This window comes from Leptonychotes weddellii, chromosome 9 (assembly GCF_054177405.1).
Source record: "Leptonychotes weddellii isolate Sample4059 chromosome 9, ASM5417740v2, whole genome shotgun sequence".
Taxonomy (NCBI): domain Eukaryota; kingdom Metazoa; phylum Chordata; class Mammalia; order Carnivora; family Phocidae; genus Leptonychotes; species Leptonychotes weddellii.
Window position 1 is genome coordinate 18,701,459 of NC_138377.1, and position 17,036 is coordinate 18,718,494.

Genomic DNA, 17,036 nt, shown 5'->3' on the forward strand with positions numbered 1-17,036 from the left:
CTGAATTCCTAATTAACCCTATCTCAAAAAAAGATTTCCATTTCCGTTTTCTTAATGTATACGTGGATGAAAACAGTCTCAGTCATTCTGTTCTTCTTTCTCTTGGCCATTTTATCATGTTCTGTACCTGGTACTCTAATCATTCAGTGCTTGAAACCTTTTAAAATAACCTTTTAGTTATTTCTTTTCCTGAACTTAAGACCTATCCTGTATCTTACCCTGAGGGAAGTCATGGTGGAAGAGAGAGGGAAGTGGGCATTGCCAACAGCACCCCTTTCTCTTGCACTGACCCCAAGCAACTCAACAACCATTTGTCTGCCCTGGGATAGAGTGAGAGAAAAGATTCACCTTGAGTTAAAGGTTTTCTCCCCTGAGATTGATCTGTGAACTGATTTTAATATATTCACATTTGTAAAAAAGTCAAATTTGTTATGGCAAAGAAGATATAATAATATTGTTTACTTTTAAGGTTTTGCTTTTAAATCTAAAATGTCATATGGGGAATTTTAAACTGTTCAAAGATTTCATGATATCTAACAAAAACCAGAATGAGATGAGAGAGAAATACATTATAGGTGAGAGGGGTATAGCGCTTAATAAAATTAAATTTGGCTCTGTTTTCCAGATGTATTCAGAGGGAAGTGATATTGTACCACAGAGTAATGAGACAGCTCTTCACTACTTTAAGAAAGCTGCTGACATGGTAAGACCTCATGATTCAGTGTATTGAAATATGTGCCATATTATTATTATTTTAATAAATAAGTCTATTATACTGAAAGATTAGTGTTAACCAACTCATGCCTCAAATTATTGAAAGCACTTATGTAAATGTGATTCATGGGAATGGACTGGCTAGAAAAAAAAACTTTCCAGTAAAAAGTAATTTATTGGGGGGGGGCAAATTATTGAGTATTAAGCCTCTGTTTCAATTTCATTGAGAAGTTTCCTCATCAGGGAAATACTGATTTTAGTAATGCAATTGAGAGTTATTATAATTTGCCCTATTTGTTTTGCAACTTGAGGTTTAAAACTTACATAACTGGGTACTTTCGATAACCATAAATATAAAACTTAGGCTTTCTTTGGCCCAGAGAAAACTACATATGAATATTTAAGACCCTATATGCCTCCATTGTGTATGGTTATCTCCTCGCCAGCTACATACTACTTCAGTTCCAAATGTCAGTTGAGTATTTCCCAAGGGAGTGCTGTGACACTTTTTAAAAGATGGCCCTGTCCGTCCAAGTTTAGGTTGAATTTTAGATTTTTCTCTTTCAGGTCTCAAAACAATGATTATCTTTGTTCTGTGACACTCCAGTAATCTTAAGTGTATTTTGCCACCTGATCCCAATATTGCTGTTTTGCATGGTGGTTGACTTTCCACCATGGCATCTTCCTTCTTTATTGGGGAGGGAAGTTACCAATGAAAAACTACCCAAAAAGTGACCTACTTTTAATTTTAAGAAGAAGAACTACATTAGTCATGTGTTCTATCATAAACTCATGGAACAGATGGTCATAAGATAAGTCACCAAAATTTAATTCTAGATAAATGTACTGTTTCCTCTTTTTCAGCAAATTACTGAAGACCCCCCCAATACTCGGAAAGTCAGTATTACATTTAGCCTGCTGGGAAGGAGAATTTTGAATTGAAAAAATGCAAAGACATTTTTTGAATATGCTTGTTAACTCATTTCTTTGGTAGTCATTTATTCTTGGCTGTTTTTTGGGGTTTTTTTTGTTTTTTAATGAGTCCTTTCCCTCTTTTGTCTCTGATTTGCAGGGAAACCCAGTCGGACAGAGTGGACTCGGAATGGCTTATCTCTATGGGAGAGGAGTTCAAGTTGTAAGTTTTCAGTCTTAACATTCTGACTTAAACAAGCAGTCAGCTGGTGAGGTAGGGAAGTATAACTAGCTAGCTTCCAGCCGGTTTGAAATCCTTCCTTTATGTCTAGAGCTGAACCTTTTCCTGTTCTCTGAGTACCCAGCACCCTCCATACTAACTGCCTTCTTCGAATGGCTCTGTCTCTGACACTTTCCGCTAAAGATGTGAAGCTAGTTCTCATTCTGTCTGTGCTGTCTGCCCTACCTATGCTTCCATCTCTCCAAGACTTCTCCCTCCCTACTTCTTCACTCGAGCCTGAGAAAGTGCTTGTCCCTCCCATTTAGAAGGACAAAAGCTTTCTGTTCTATTCTTTGCCCTTCTAGCTACTACCTCTCTTCTCTCCAGTCCGTCACTACAAAGCCAGGTTTCTCCAAACAATGAACTATATTAGTGGCCACCACTCACTCTTCAGGTCTCAGCAGTCAGGCTTCTGCTTCATGTAACTGCTCTATGCAGGTCACCAGTAACTTCCCAAATGTCAACTCCTATTGACTTTTTGGTTCTATGTCACTTGAACTCTTTCTTCCCTGGAATTCTGCAAGTTCTCTTGGTTTTCCTAGGCCATTGCTTCTCATTCTTCTGTACTACTTCCTCATGTTGGATTCCCCGAGATTCTCATTGCTGCCCTCTTCTCTATGATCTCTCCAAGTAAAATGTATTTAATTTGGGCCTGCCATGAAGAGTTAGGTTTAGGATTCCAATCTGTAGGTGTTCCCTGGCACAGAAGACAGTAGTGTGTTCTCAAGTTGATTCCTTCTAGTCATTTTAGGACACTAAAATTCTTTTAGTGTTTTAATTTTTCTCAGAGGATAGTTATGATATTTGAAATCTAATAATCAGATAGTGCTTGATAAGCTACACAGGGAAAGAATGAATAAGGAGAAAATAATTTTCCTTTTTTAATGTTAGAAAAATTGAAGTTTAAAAAAGATTTGTTGGTTAATAGGAAAGATAAGAGTGTTTCTTAAGTCCTGGTCTTGTGTTCCAAGGTTTCTCCAAAGAACCAGAACTAGCGTTGTGTAGGCTTTCTGAGAGTGAACATACAGATTGTTCACAGTCTTAAATATATTAACTCCTCTGTGACATAGACTACCATCTGTATATTATAAAAAAATTAGAAGGTAGTCTTTTTAATGGCTCTTTGAGAATATCTTATATGTGTTTTTTTAACTTTTTAATGAATGACTAACTTCTGAGTATATCAACCTTTTGAGTTTTCTCATCGTGTGACCATGTGACCTCTTTTCCTACAGAATTATGATCTGGCACTAAAGTATTTCCAGAAAGCTGCTGAACAAGGCTGGGTGGATGGGCAACTGCAGCTTGGCTCTATGTACTATAGTAAGTAACGTTGGCATTAAACGCTGTGTACACCGACAGCTAAATTACTAATTTTCCACCAGATGCCACTGTGATAAGTGAGAGCTCTCGCATTCTGGCTGATTAATATTCTCCCAATTCAATGATTGTGCATCTTGTTTTTCATTGTAAATTATGTTAATCTGTATAATATACTAAACTGCATTAGTAGGATTCACATCTTTCCTGAGTAAGAATTCTGAATTTCATTTGATTTTACTCATTATTTAAGGCTTCTCTGGTGCTTCAGCTAAATCTTCTTTAAGACTATTTCTGACCTTTCGTGTGATTTTCCTTACAGATGGCATTGGAGTCAAGAGGGATTATAAACAGGCCTTGAAGTATTTTAATTTAGCTTCTCAGGGAGGCCACATCTTGGCTTTCTATAACCTAGCCCAGATGCACGCCAGCGGCACAGGTGTGATGCGATCGTGTCACACTGCAGTGGAGGTAAGGGCTTTTCTACTGACTTGTACACAGGAAATTAATTTTCTCAAGAGGAAAATCTGTCGTTTTAATTCTGCTTTTTTTGCATGATTTTTTCTCAAGTAGAAACAGACTCAACCTATTAGTTTTGATACAGTGAGGGAAGACTCAGGGCCTGTGTGTCACTGTCATGCTTCTTTATCTCATGTGTCTCTCCCCACTAGAATCCGCATCTATGAGGACAGGTGGTGGTGTCTGCAGTTTCTTTAGCACCTAGAAAGCATCTGAAACAACACCAAAAAAGTCTGTGTTGAATGAATGTTGTAAAGGGGAATGCTGATGTCTCCCAAAGGGAGCTTTTCCTTTTAGCTCTTTCATAACTGGCACTTCACAGTGGCATTTGATGAATGCTTGGCACAATTTCCAAACTGCTCTGTGCTTCAGTTTCCTTGGTCGTGAAACGGGGCATTTAATAGGACTTACCTCATGGAGTGGCCCCCATGACCTCATGGGAGCTCTAAGGGAAACTCTGTACCTACTGTACATAAAGCAAGCACTAGAACAGTGCCTGGCAAGGGTAATGATATATAATTGTTTACTGTTATTTTTATAAACCTCTTCTAAAGACTAACTGAAAACTTCAAATAAAATCCCAGACTTGTGTATGTATTTAATAAAGCTACCAGGGATGCAGAGAGGTAGCCCCACAGTCACTTATAGCCAAAGGGCAAAACTGATTTTCTGGGATATGTTCCTTATTTTGTTACGGGTTTTTTTCCCCCGTTCTCACAGTTGTTTAAGAACGTCTGTGAACGAGGCCGCTGGTCCGAGAGGCTTATGATGGCCTATAACAGCTATAAAGATGGCGACTACAATGCCGCCGTGATCCAGTACCTCCTGCTGGCCGAACAGGGCTACGAAGTGGCGCAGAGCAATGCAGCCTTCATTCTCGATCAGAGTAAGGTTCACTGCCGTCCTGCCTTGCCTTTAGAATACAGAGGCTCCCGTCAGGTCACCTGTTCATGCTTAAAGCGAAAAGGCACAAAGAAAAACCTCTTTATTGTTGTAAATTGACCTTAACAACACGTGAGTAATTTCCCTCAGCTCCCTAAGCCAGCCAAGTTAGCGTTATATGTTGGAGTTGACAGTAGAAATCGATTTGCCATTCGTTTCACAAATCCATCTTCCAAAATACAGCAGATATAACAGCATTGTTTTTCCAGCAGTACGTAGGTCCGTAGAAGCAGCTCAGTAGTTAGTCTCCTTATTAGTTCTGTGGATACAACATGTTGCAGGAAAGTAGTGTGTCCTGGATAGAGGCAGTGATTCCTTTGAACTCGGTATTTTATTCTAATACTAGTTTAATGTCAATACAGTGCTTTTTTCATTTAATATTTGCCATATCCCAATTCTTGTTTAAATTATGTTCTACATAGCCACTCTGGCTTATAAATGAACCCTAACAGTCTAGTGCCTGTCTTTCTTAAGTGCCTGATTTGTATTTACTTCATCTTCCCCATAGGGGAAGCAACCATTGTGGGGGAGAACGAGACTTACCCCAGAGCTTTGCTGCACTGGAACAGGGCCGCCTCTCAAGGTGAGTGACCGCTACCTTCTAGGGAAGAGTTTCACCCCGGGACCTTTCTTTACTGTCTCCGTTTTGTTTTCTTACCTTCCACAAAAAACTAAATAATGTCATTCGTCAACTTAAAATTAAGCAGACAGACCCACAATATTGCTTAACTTGTTTGCATCATGATTTATTTATTTTTAAAATGGCAATTCTAGTCTCTGGGTTTCTAAATTGAATTGTGAGGTCTTTGTACTGGACATTTATATCATGTTATGGTTTACTCTTTGATTTTTAGTGTGAGGCCAATATTCTGTGTAAAATGAGAATCGAATAGAATATATAATAAAATACTAGTCTAAAACCCCTTTTTTTGAGTATTTCTTTCTCACACATACTCCTTTCAACATTGCCTGGCTGTCCCTTCTTCATACCTGAACAGTGGTCCAGTTGAACTACTACTTTACAGTGTAAATGGCAGATAGATTAGAACATGCCCATTTTGAAGAGTATTATCATGAAGTAGGGATTACCACCCACCTTGTTTTACCTCTCCCTGACTATTACAAAGCCTTCCTCAGAAGAGCAACACCTCTAGTTTAAGTCTTTATTGAATTTATAGCTTGGTTGAAGGATTAGTTGTAAAGTTTATGTACTATAAATTAAAATTCCGTTTTATGTAAGCATATAAACAGGAGGAGAAATAACAGTTTGGTCTGTTTTAAACACGCTTGACTTACTGGCAGTTCTGCATTTAATTTTTGTTCAAGGCTATACCGTGGCTAGAATTAAGCTTGGAGACTACCATTTCTATGGCTTTGGCACTGATGTAGACTACGAGACCGCATTTATTCATTATCGTCTAGCGTCTGAGCAGCAACACAGTGCCCAGGCTATGTTTAATCTGGGATATATGCATGAGAAGGGACTAGGCATTAAACAGGTGAGTGTGGCTTCAAAACAAATGTTTGAATGGTGTAACTGATTTGGGGGAATCGTCTACATTTTTATAGAAAATAGGCTTTCTTTGGAATGTGCTCACATTTTAGGTACTAAGTTATAAGACAGTTTTGTAATATTTCAGAAGCCCATCCTTGCATCTCTTTCATCATCAAACACACACTGCTATATTTAAGATAGTAAGCCAAAAACATTCATTAAAATGGAAATGCAGTGCTGCCTTGATTGGTAACTCCTTGCTTGAGAAACTATCTGTCCATCTTCAGCCAAATTCTATTGTTTCTAAATTATTTCAAAATAAGATGTTTGCTACTGATAAATGTATTTCTGAGTCTAATGCCTTCCTAATACAGTCTAACATTCTTTAGACCTATGGTTTGCCTCTATGCCCTTAAGAGGATTTTGAAAAGCTGTGTGTTCTCCTGTACATGTTTAATTTGACATTAAAAATTATCATCATAAGCTCCAAAGTGTCTAAATTCTAGCTATTTTAAGCACCAACACTTTATAAAAAATGACTAAATTACTCTAAATACCAAAATTTTAATATAATACCCTCATTATTAATTTTTTAAATACACAGCAAATTTATTAAATGAAAATGGTATCTTTTCCTTTTCTTCCTGAATTCATATTTTCAGTCCATTATTCCCGTAGCATCCCATACTAATGTGATGTTTTTAGTGCTTAGATATTTTACTGATCATTTGATCATACTTATCTGAAACAAAGTATGTTAAATTCAAATTTTAAATTTTATTTCCTATGATTATAGGCTCTAAGTGTTAAGAAAAGTTCATGAGATATTATTAGTCATAGTTGGTTAATTATCAATACAGTGATGAATAAATCAACATAATACTACAAATTTCACAAAAATTTTACTTTTGTGATTACTGAAAATGCATCATTTAATGAGATGAATGCAGCATCTTTTAAAAATTAGTTTAAGCATCATTGAGTAGATTTAGCATTAATTTCATTTTTCATTTTTATAAATGTATGACTGGAATCTTGTTCATCTAAACAAGTATATACGAAAGGGAGGAATCTTATAGCAAGGTCACTTAATTCTTTAAACTGCTTTAGAGTTACATGCTGTCTCTTTCGGGCTACTGTAACAGAATGCCATAGATTGGACGGCTTAAATAACAGGATTTCTCACAGTTCTAGAGGCCGAGAAGTTGCAGTACATGGTGGCAGCGGATTTGGTGTCTGGTGAGGCCCTGCTTCCTGGGCCAGAGAGAGCTGTCTTCTGGCTTTTGTCCTTAACCTGAGGAGAGAGCAGGAAAGGAGCAGCAAGCACTTAGAGACTCTTTTAAGGATGCTAATCCCATTCATGAGAGCTCTGCCCTTGTAACCTCATCTAATCCTGGTAACCTCTCAGAGACCTCACCTCCTAATCCCAACCATCGCAGGAGGGAGTAGAGTTTCCACAAAGAAATTTAGGGGGGACGCAAACATTTAGTCTATAACATGTGCCAAAAATCAGAGTGATCTGTCATTAAAATTATTTTCAGTGATCTGTCACTGACAACTTAGTTAGGTCCCCCTTCAGTCTTGTTGAAAGCAAGGAGTTGGAAACTAGAGACTTGCAAAAGATGTATTTATTCCCTGGTCACTGGAGTCATTCACTTTCTCAGTTCCTGGGTGAAGTGCCGAAAGGCTTTACCAAGATTTATCAAATAACTAATTATATTCCTTACTCTGTCACTTAGAGACACTTTATTGACCTAATGTGCTTAAGGTCAAGTTGTTCATTTTCATTTTGCTAATGCACTATTTTTTGTCCAAGTGCCTTTTATTTTACCACATTTGAATATTAATTTTTTTAATTCCCATATGTAAATTTTTATATTTTACATTTATATTAATATTAGGTACTTGAATATAGTTTTATCAAGACTCTAGAACTGCAGGCAGAGTGCATTCAGCTTGGGGAAGATTCTGCCATGTTATCAAGTTACTGAAGCCTCTCTTGGTTGTCAGACCAGTCAGCCAGATCAGACTTGGCTTCTGTCAACAAGTCTGACTTCACTTTTTTAATTCAAATGAAATTAATATGTGTTTGATGACTAACACAAAGATTGCACATAAGTTATGGTTTTTATGGGATACACTTCATTATAATTTACTAAAAGCAATCAAAATTAAAGTAACAACTCTGTTTTTGTAATAGATTAGAAGCTGAGAAAATTAATCAGTGTGCCTTCTCATAATTTAATTTGTAATATAATGTATAGCTTATATAAATTCTTGTGAATAAAGACTGATAAAAAGCATAGTATTTCTTTGATAAGAATGGGGGTAGGGAACTATGGGATGCAACTTTTAAGAATAATCATGTATAAAAATCAGAATGATTCCATTAGTTTTTGTAAGACATTATGATCACCTTTTCCTATTTCTTCCCATTTTTTAAAGAAAGAAGCATTCATACTACTAAAAACTATTCAGTTCAGCATCTAGTACAGTTAGAAAAATATTAAGGATTAAATGAGGATTGATTATATGGAATAAATAATTCAGGATGTAATTGATAAGATTTAATCACCTTATTAAATCATCCGCACAGAAGTCAATGTTATCACATAAAGTTTGATCCATGATCTTGAAAAATGTGGCAGTCCAAAAAAAAACTTGTTACACTTTTTTAAAAACCAGACTAACTATACTTTTAGTGTTAGTAACAGAAGAGAACCTTCTTTTTAACTAATGACACACCCTAGGGATAGTTTAGGGAACAGCTGAAAGTAACTGCTTATATTGAACTATGTGGAAAAAGTCCTTTTTAATGTTAACCTTTCTTTCCCGTGTCTTATGGAATTCTTTCCTTGGAGCTTGGTTGTTCTTTGACAATAGTCAGGGCATAGAAAAAGTGAGGTTGTAAAATGAAAATTTCACAACGTCCCACTGTGCCGTTCTGCTTTTATCTGCATGCAGAACACTCCAGTCTGGGCCAGAATTCATAATGACTTCTTTCACCTTTTACAGAAATATGTCTAAGGCAGGGAAATGCAGAATGGGTTTACTATCCATGCAAGTACCCTCTGAGAAATCATGAGCATGTTACTAGGTTTGAAGATTACTGTTCCAAACTGAAACCAGAAATTGCTTATACTGACTGAAGTTTTAAGAAAAATTAAATGAGACTTACAGGTGGCCCCCGGAGATCTTAAGATTGACCTGTGTTATGCATAGGGATGCAGCTGTATGCAGCACATCTGCACAGCAAATGGGATGTCAGGCAGGAGGAACATGAGCTAAATCTTAAAATTTTTCAGTTAAATTTTTCAAAATTAAGCAGTTAGATAATTAAAGAAATATTACCCAATTACAGGTTGGGTTTTTCCTTTAGGTATGGGAAATTTTGAAATGAAAACTTGAAAGGTAAAATAAATCTTCTAAATATATAAACTGATACCCGAATGTATAAGCTAAATAATACTATTTTACTTATTTTAACAAGAGATGAATTTTGGTTTATTGCCTATATTCTAGGATATTCACCTTGCGAAACGTTTTTATGACATGGCAGCTGAAGCCAGCCCAGACGCACAAGTACCAGTCTTCCTAGCACTATGCAAATTAGGTGTGGTGTATTTCTTGCAATACATACGGGAAACAAATGTAAGTGTTCCATGCCTCTTTTTTTTTTAAGATTTATTTATTTTAGCATAGCATGCGCGAATTGGGAGAGGGGAAGAAGGAGAGAATCCTCAAGCAGACTCCCCGTTGACTGTGGAGCCTGATGTGGGGCTCAGGCCCAGGACCCTGAGATTGTGACCTGAGCCGAAATCAAGAGTTAGCCACTTAACTACTGAGCCACCCAGGCAACCCTCCATGCCTCTTGTAATTAAAATACAAATGATGTAAGCTGCTCAGTCCAGAGGTTTGTATCTAAAAAGTTTGGGGAGAGGGGAGGAGTGTCCTGCCAGTGTCTGGTCCTATCCCTTTTTCCCCCAGGTGAAGTACCAGGAGATTGCATCGGGTGTGGGGTGAAGGTAGCCACAGAGCAGTACGTTTCCAGGTAGCATTGGATGGTGGCTCCAGGTGCTAAAGCAGTTTTCATTGATGCAAGTGTCTTCTGGTTTAGAGAAAACTGAGACCAACACTTGGCAATTTGAAACAGTAGTTAACTAAATTCAGTAAACAGTAAATCCGATGACTGCCCAGCAATGACTCAGCCCAGTCCCTTAAAAAGAGAATTTTTTAAAAAGGGAGAAGTAGAACCTGAGAACCTGCCCAGGCTGTTGTACTTCAGGTTCTTCTGCTGGTGTAAAACATGTTTAAAACACCACTAGAACTTCGTTCTGTAAAAATACCTTGAACTACTTAATTAAGCTAACCCACCCAGATAAGAGGTGGGTTCCCTATTCCTTTCAAAACTACTGACCTAAGTTACCTGTATTTCTGGGTAGGTGCTCTTGGGTTCTCCTGTTTCACATTTGCTTTACCTCTACTTCCTCATAATACCTGATGAAGTATTTAACCCCAAAAGTCCTAAAACATATGCAGAAACAAAGGCTATTTAACTTGAATTCACTCCAGACCAGGATAGGATATTTCAACCTTTTGTTAAGATCTTTTAGGACAGGTTGATACGCCCTTTCAGCATTCGATTCCAGAACGGGCTTTCCCTCCTGTGTGACACAGATGTAACTGGAGTCCATGCTGCTCCTTTTTGCAACCCTATCCTGTGCTGCCGAGGGCCTCCATGCATGGTGCTCTGGAGGACCGGAGGTGTCGGACTCCGTCCCCCTGATTGCTTATACATTTGTAATGGCAAATTTATAGTTGCTTGATAGCATGAACCAGGCATGCTGTACCCTCCAGTAATGGAAACAATCCTTGTTCCTTTAATTGAAAAGCTAACAGCATGACAGCCTGCTGTTTCTCTCTGTCAGGGCTATTGCAGACCCTTGTCTCTCACAGTTTGTAGGACTAAGAAACTGCTGATTATAGTCCAGGATTTGGTCATGCATTATTCGATCTTTGTTGTTTTTTTAATACAGAAGTATAAAGAAGACAATAAAATGCTCCATAATCCTACCACATAGATATTCCAACTAAAAAAGAGAATGATAAGAGTGAGAAAGTCAGACGGTACAGAAAACACAAAATCTCCTATCACAGGTCCCACCCCAGGAAACACAGTTAATAGTTTCTTATAATCTTTTTCCAGAAAAATTTAGCACCTGTACCTACAAATATATATTACGGGGACATTTTAAATATAACTTTATTTCAGTATAAAGGATTATACCCCATGTTTATTTCCTTCGTAGGTAGGTAGCAGTCCGAAAATATCAGGAATGACTTCTCTTAAGTGACACTAAAACGAAGTATCATAGATGAAGAACATAACTTTTAAGTTCAAATTCAGGTGTTAAAGATTTAGTGAAATCCTATTAAAAAGCATTAGTCAGGGCGCCTGGGTGGCTCAGATGGTTAAGCGTCTGCCTTCGGCTCAGGTCATGATCCCAGGGTCCTAGGATCGAGTCCCGCATCGGGCTCCCTGCTCAGCGAGAAGCCTGCTTCTCCCTCTGCCTCTCTCTCTCTCTCTCTGTCTCTTATGAATAAATAAAATCTTTAAAAAAAAAAAAAAAATTAGTCATTCGGCTATTAAACGTTGGAATTCCTTCCATCATCAGTTACACGAGAGAAGACGTGAAATCCCCTGCTGTCGTTAGAACGGGGCTTCTCAGCGGGGTGCCGTCACAACTAGGTGACAGGCGTGCCGAGATACGATCATTCCCCACCTTGGCTCTCCACTGTCCCCAGTATTCCTTGCAAGTATTTTCTGTGAAAAATGGTAGGAAATGAGTGGGTTGGATTACTGATGGAAAGGAACCCTGTTAGACACTTTGTATCACCTACTGTTACAAAATTCGGTTCCTGAGACATGTTATTTTTTGAGTTTCAGTTGAAGGCTTTTAAAGCCACTTTTTTTTTAAATTGCACTGTGAAATGTTCCTAAAACCAATGACTTTAATAAGTTCTGTATTCATCTCTAATTTGCAATGTAACTTTTTTCCTAGTTCCTTCTCTGACATTCTGGTGATCATAATGATTTTTATATTATTCTCATTAAGATTCGAGATATATTCACCCAACTTGACATGGACCAGCTTTTGGGACCTGAGTGGGACCTTTACCTCATGACCATCATCGCACTGCTCTTGGGAACAGTTATAGCTTACAGGCAGAGGCAGCACCAGGACATGCCTGTCCCCAGGCCTCCTGGGCCCCGGCCGGTGCCACCACAGCAGGAGGGGCCACCAGAGCAGCAGCCACCACAGTAACAGCCACCGTGTCCAGCCTTGGTCAGTGACAACCAAGGAAATTGTTTGTGGAGAACACTTGCATTGGATTTAGGACTTCGGATCAGTGGTCACCTCCTGGAAGAGGCACAAGGAAGCATTGAATTCCTAAAGCTGCTTAGAATCTGATGCCTTTATTTTCAGGGATAAGTAACTCTCACCTAAACTGAGTTGAATGTTTGTTTCAGTACCGTATGGAATAACAACTCTCAGTGCCCCCCCCCCTTTTTTTTCTGGAAACATATGAGACACTCAATGTCTGCCATACCCAGCTGTCTTTCTTGGGTCCTTTCGGTCACTCTCTCAATGTGCATAAGTTCTTCTATCAACCACCTTTAAGGTCTTGTGCATCAACACTAAAAACTGATCACTGTAAAAAGGAAAAAACAGTTAGTTGCAAGTTTAACCTTAACATGTTTGGAAGTCTGAAAATAGAACTTGCCTTTTAAGTAAAAAAACCAAAAAAACAAAAAAAGTCTTCAGATCGTTTCAGAACTGCAATAACTGAGAAACTTACCAATCCACATGCAAGTATACATATTCAACATATTGGTTATTTTAAAAGGGAAGGCTGGGAGGTTTCTTATTATTGGTGATTGTCATACTTTCTACCATACGTCTCTCCTTCAAAGACTGAAAGGCGTGTTAAAGAGTTTGATGTGAACTTCACTTCTCTGGAATGGAATATATAAAACATTGTGAACTGACTTCTTGAGCTAACATGTGAATTTGCCCCCACTTACTCAGTGTAATTTGCTTGTTTGTTTTGAATATACAGAGCCTTGATCCAGAAGCCAGAGGATGGACTAAGTGGGAGAAATTAGAAAAACATATTAAAGAACTCTGGGTGGGGTACAATAGACACACTTCCCCGAAAGATGAAGCATTTGTTCCCAGGATTTTACTTTGCATTTCTTACTGCAAAAGAACAGATCTCACCCTCCTGAATTCTTTAGATTTGAAATATTATTGCCAGGATGTGGCATACAGTGACTACCATTATAAAACTGAAACTCAGAGAATTTAAGATGCATTAAACTCAGTGGTTGAGGAAAGCCAAAGCCTGTTTATACTGTTCAGGTCGATTTTTACTTCTGCAGTTTTCTATTACAGTAGAAAGTCAGCCACTTCCTTAGCTGTCCTATGCACCACCCTCCCACTGGTAAATGTAGGAAAATCAAGGCTATGACACTTGAGAATTGCCTGGTTAAATAGTGTGGAGCACAGCAACAATACAAAGAAAATCGAGGACTTCACATATCCTGCAAATGAAGAACTTTAAACTTAAACCGAATTTGTATTTTTATTGTCAGATGGTGGTATTCACCAGCCTATGTCTAGTCTGAGACTATGTTGGTATCTGAGCAGGCTTTCTATGCCTCCTGACCTCAGTCTATTTATAGTAACCTTTCTACTATTTTTTCCATAATCCCTCATCTGCCAGAAAACTTGAAGAGCTTATTACCTGTAGAGTTGTAAGACTTTGGTTTTTGAAGTTGGGATTATATTTAGAACTAGATTTAATGAGTCTGTAATGAATGTGAAGGCTTTCAGTGTGAAGTCGTACACTCTGTGTGTGTTTTAGAGTATTATGAGAAACCTGGTAAGCAAACTTTACTCCCACATAATTGCTTCCAAATTTGAAGAGGTGGCCACAGAACCATATGTATAAGAGAGTATCCGAAAGGTAGGAAGTTTGACCCTCCAGAGCGTCCTGTTGCTTTGGGCAGCTCTTAAATAGAAAGATGAGTTTGACCTCTTATGCAGAGAGAGACTTGAGTGCAGTTGGTACAATATATTGGTCTTCACCACTGCCACTTCTCCCCACCCTTCGAAGATGAGTAGAGTTCACGGGAGCGGCCACGTTTCATTTCGAAGGAACTGTCTTAATGTATTTAAATGTTTTAAAACCCTCCAAGATGACTGAACTTCCCTTTCTCTCCCTCTACCATCCATCCACCTGATTTCTGCTTTAGCCACATTTTTTATCTCTAGCTTTACCTCCCTCCATTTGTGCTTTGAAGAGACATTTCGTAAAGCAGCGTGCACTACCTAAAGCCAGATGGGAAGGCGCAGTCGTGTTCTTCATGCAATAACAAACTTCCTGCTAGGTTACCACTACCTGCCCTGTCCTTTTTATTACTGATATTCCACATAGCCTCTTCCTGGCTTGTTTCCACCACCTGCTTGTCCCCTGGGTCATTTGCTCCAGGAAATTTGAACAGTGTATTTAAAACAATTTCGTTCTATGGCTTTGTGACTTCAGTCCTTACGACTGTCTCAAAATACTTTGCTCCCTTTTTCTTCTCTGTTCATGGGACATAATACCTAGGCAAGTAGGAACTGGGTTTGGTGTTTCTCCTAAAATAATGCTCAATACTTACATAATCAAATGGCATCCATTTGAATAAAATGACAGTAACTAAAGCTAGTTAATGTCAGTGACATTAAACTAACTCCGGGATTCAGGAGTTTTAATGTTAGAATTTAGAGTTAGCAGATTGAGTGCAGCTTCATTTCTCTGTGATAGCCTGTCTCCTGACCCCTTTAGCCTGTCTTCCTGCCTTTGAAGATGACGACAGTAATACTTGGCTTATATTCTCCTCTGCGTTTGGTTTGTGGTTAGTCAACTGTTTTCAGAGTTTTGAGACCATCTGTTTGCTTCTATTTTATGTTACAAAGGTAGCATTGGTGTTTGGGTTTTTTGTTTTCTTTATTTGAAATTTTTGTTTCTGTTTTCTGAGTAAGGCTTATCTTATTTTTGGTTAATATTCAATGGCACAGAAAAAGTAAAAGCCTTTTTTTTTTTCCAAAATTCATTATTTTAGCACTTGAATGAGATTAACTTTGGAATCATTTACCTTAATACGCTTGAGGATTTGTTACCCTTGTGCATATAAGGTTAATTTGTGAAAGTTTTACTGCTAAGCTTTTCTAGCTCTGTACCATTGGGAAGTTGTAGAAACTTCTACTGTGATCTGACCATGATCGGATGCTTTATTTAATTAAGGAGCTGCTGTTGCCTCCAGGAAACTTAAGTATTTTGTATAGGATTTTTTTTTTTTTTTTTTTTTTTTTTTGCTTCATTTTTCCCTCCTTCCTTTGCTCCTTACATTTGTTCTTCAAGCCAGCGTTTTGGAAGTATGCATGCAAGCCTGTAAATGGAAACCACAACTCTTCATGTGTGTAGCATGTGTATTACTGTCTAGCTCCATCTGCAAAAAACTTCCTTTACAGAGGTTTGGACTAATGTTTCACATGCACATTGCAAAACAAACAGTGTCAGATAAACAGCCCCTTTACCTGCCAAGAAGAGCAATGTGGGCTACTTTGCCCCGATGACAGCTAGTATTTGTTCTGGAAGTGAATTTAATATGTGTTGCACAATATTATGACTAGAAGAATGCAAGAAATAAAAGAAACTTCTGTTTTCATGAAAATCTTTTTCCTCACTCATTGCTCTCCCATATAAATGAAAAATACAGTTTCTGAACACCATATTGTCTGAGCCACTACCTGATTTTTTAAATGTGTGTAGTCCTTGAAGCTAAATTTCTCCTTTCACTTCGTATTTCAAGAAAACCTAAAATATCCCAAGTAAAAATGATTTGTATTTTAAAGTGACTATTTACAGAAGCAAAACTCCCAATTCTGTGTGTATGAGAAGGATGTCCTGGTCATGTGCAGGAAAGCCTCTCACATGCACTGTTTTTCCTATCTGGAATGACAGATAAGCTGACACTAGTCTCTTTGATTTTAAAAAAAGAAATCATAATGTCAATACGATGAAGGTATAACCACTATCAATATTTAGGAGAAGTTTAAAAAGACCATAAGCTGGCATTGGAAGGAACACCATGGTAGACTTTTTTGTAAATTTATTTTGTATTTAATTAAATACGGTATAAAGGCTGGTGAAGTGTAATATAATTGTGTAAACAAATCCTGTTAATAGAGAGATGTACAGATTCGTTTTGTACTGTATCTTGAAACTTGTGAAATAAAGAATCCACCTCTGGTTATCCTGTATGCCGTAATGTGCCATGACCAAGCAACTTTCCAGTCAGACTTTTTTTTTTTTATCTGAATGATTCCATTTTTGATGGACCTTTCTGGAATTTTAGAAGCTTCTGGGAGCATTCATTTGGGGCAGTTTGAATCCATCTTTCATTTACTTTTAACTCTCCAAATTCAGATTTTTATAAGTTGAATTTTGCCCTAGGGACAATATGAATTTGCTAAGAAATGTTACCTTTTTTTTAACATTAAAAATCCCCACAATAAGTCTAGTTACCATCTGTCATTATAAAAAGTTATTACAATATTATTGGCTATATTCCGTAGTTATACGTTATATCCTCATGACTTAAAACTAGAAGTTCGTACCTCTTAATCCCCTTAACATATTTCACCCTATTACCACTTTTTAAGTAATCTCTACACCCATTGTGGGGCTCAAACTCATGACCCTGAGATCAAAAGTCATGCTCACCGGCAAAGCCAACCAACC

At 37.8% G+C, this 17,036-nt stretch overlaps 1 protein-coding gene across 1 annotated transcript in view; it reads left to right on the forward strand.

Annotated features, from left to right (window-relative positions):
• The window catches only part of SEL1L (SEL1L adaptor subunit of SYVN1 ubiquitin ligase), a 41,123-nt gene extending 24,575 nt beyond the window's left edge, over positions 1-16,548 (forward strand). The window contains exons 5-13 of the mRNA XM_081829743.1: positions 421-703; positions 1,787-1,849; positions 3,142-3,229; positions 3,549-3,697; positions 4,466-4,631; positions 5,196-5,270; positions 6,014-6,186; positions 9,705-9,833; positions 12,299-16,548. Of these exons, the coding sequence (XP_081685869.1) occupies positions 421-703; positions 1,787-1,849; positions 3,142-3,229; positions 3,549-3,697; positions 4,466-4,631; positions 5,196-5,270; positions 6,014-6,186; positions 9,705-9,833; positions 12,299-12,508 (1,336 nt within the window). The 3' untranslated portion in view covers positions 12,509-16,548. The remainder of the gene's footprint in view (positions 1-420; positions 704-1,786; positions 1,850-3,141; positions 3,230-3,548; positions 3,698-4,465; positions 4,632-5,195; positions 5,271-6,013; positions 6,187-9,704; positions 9,834-12,298) is intronic.
• Positions 16,549-17,036: the final 488 nt, after the last annotated feature.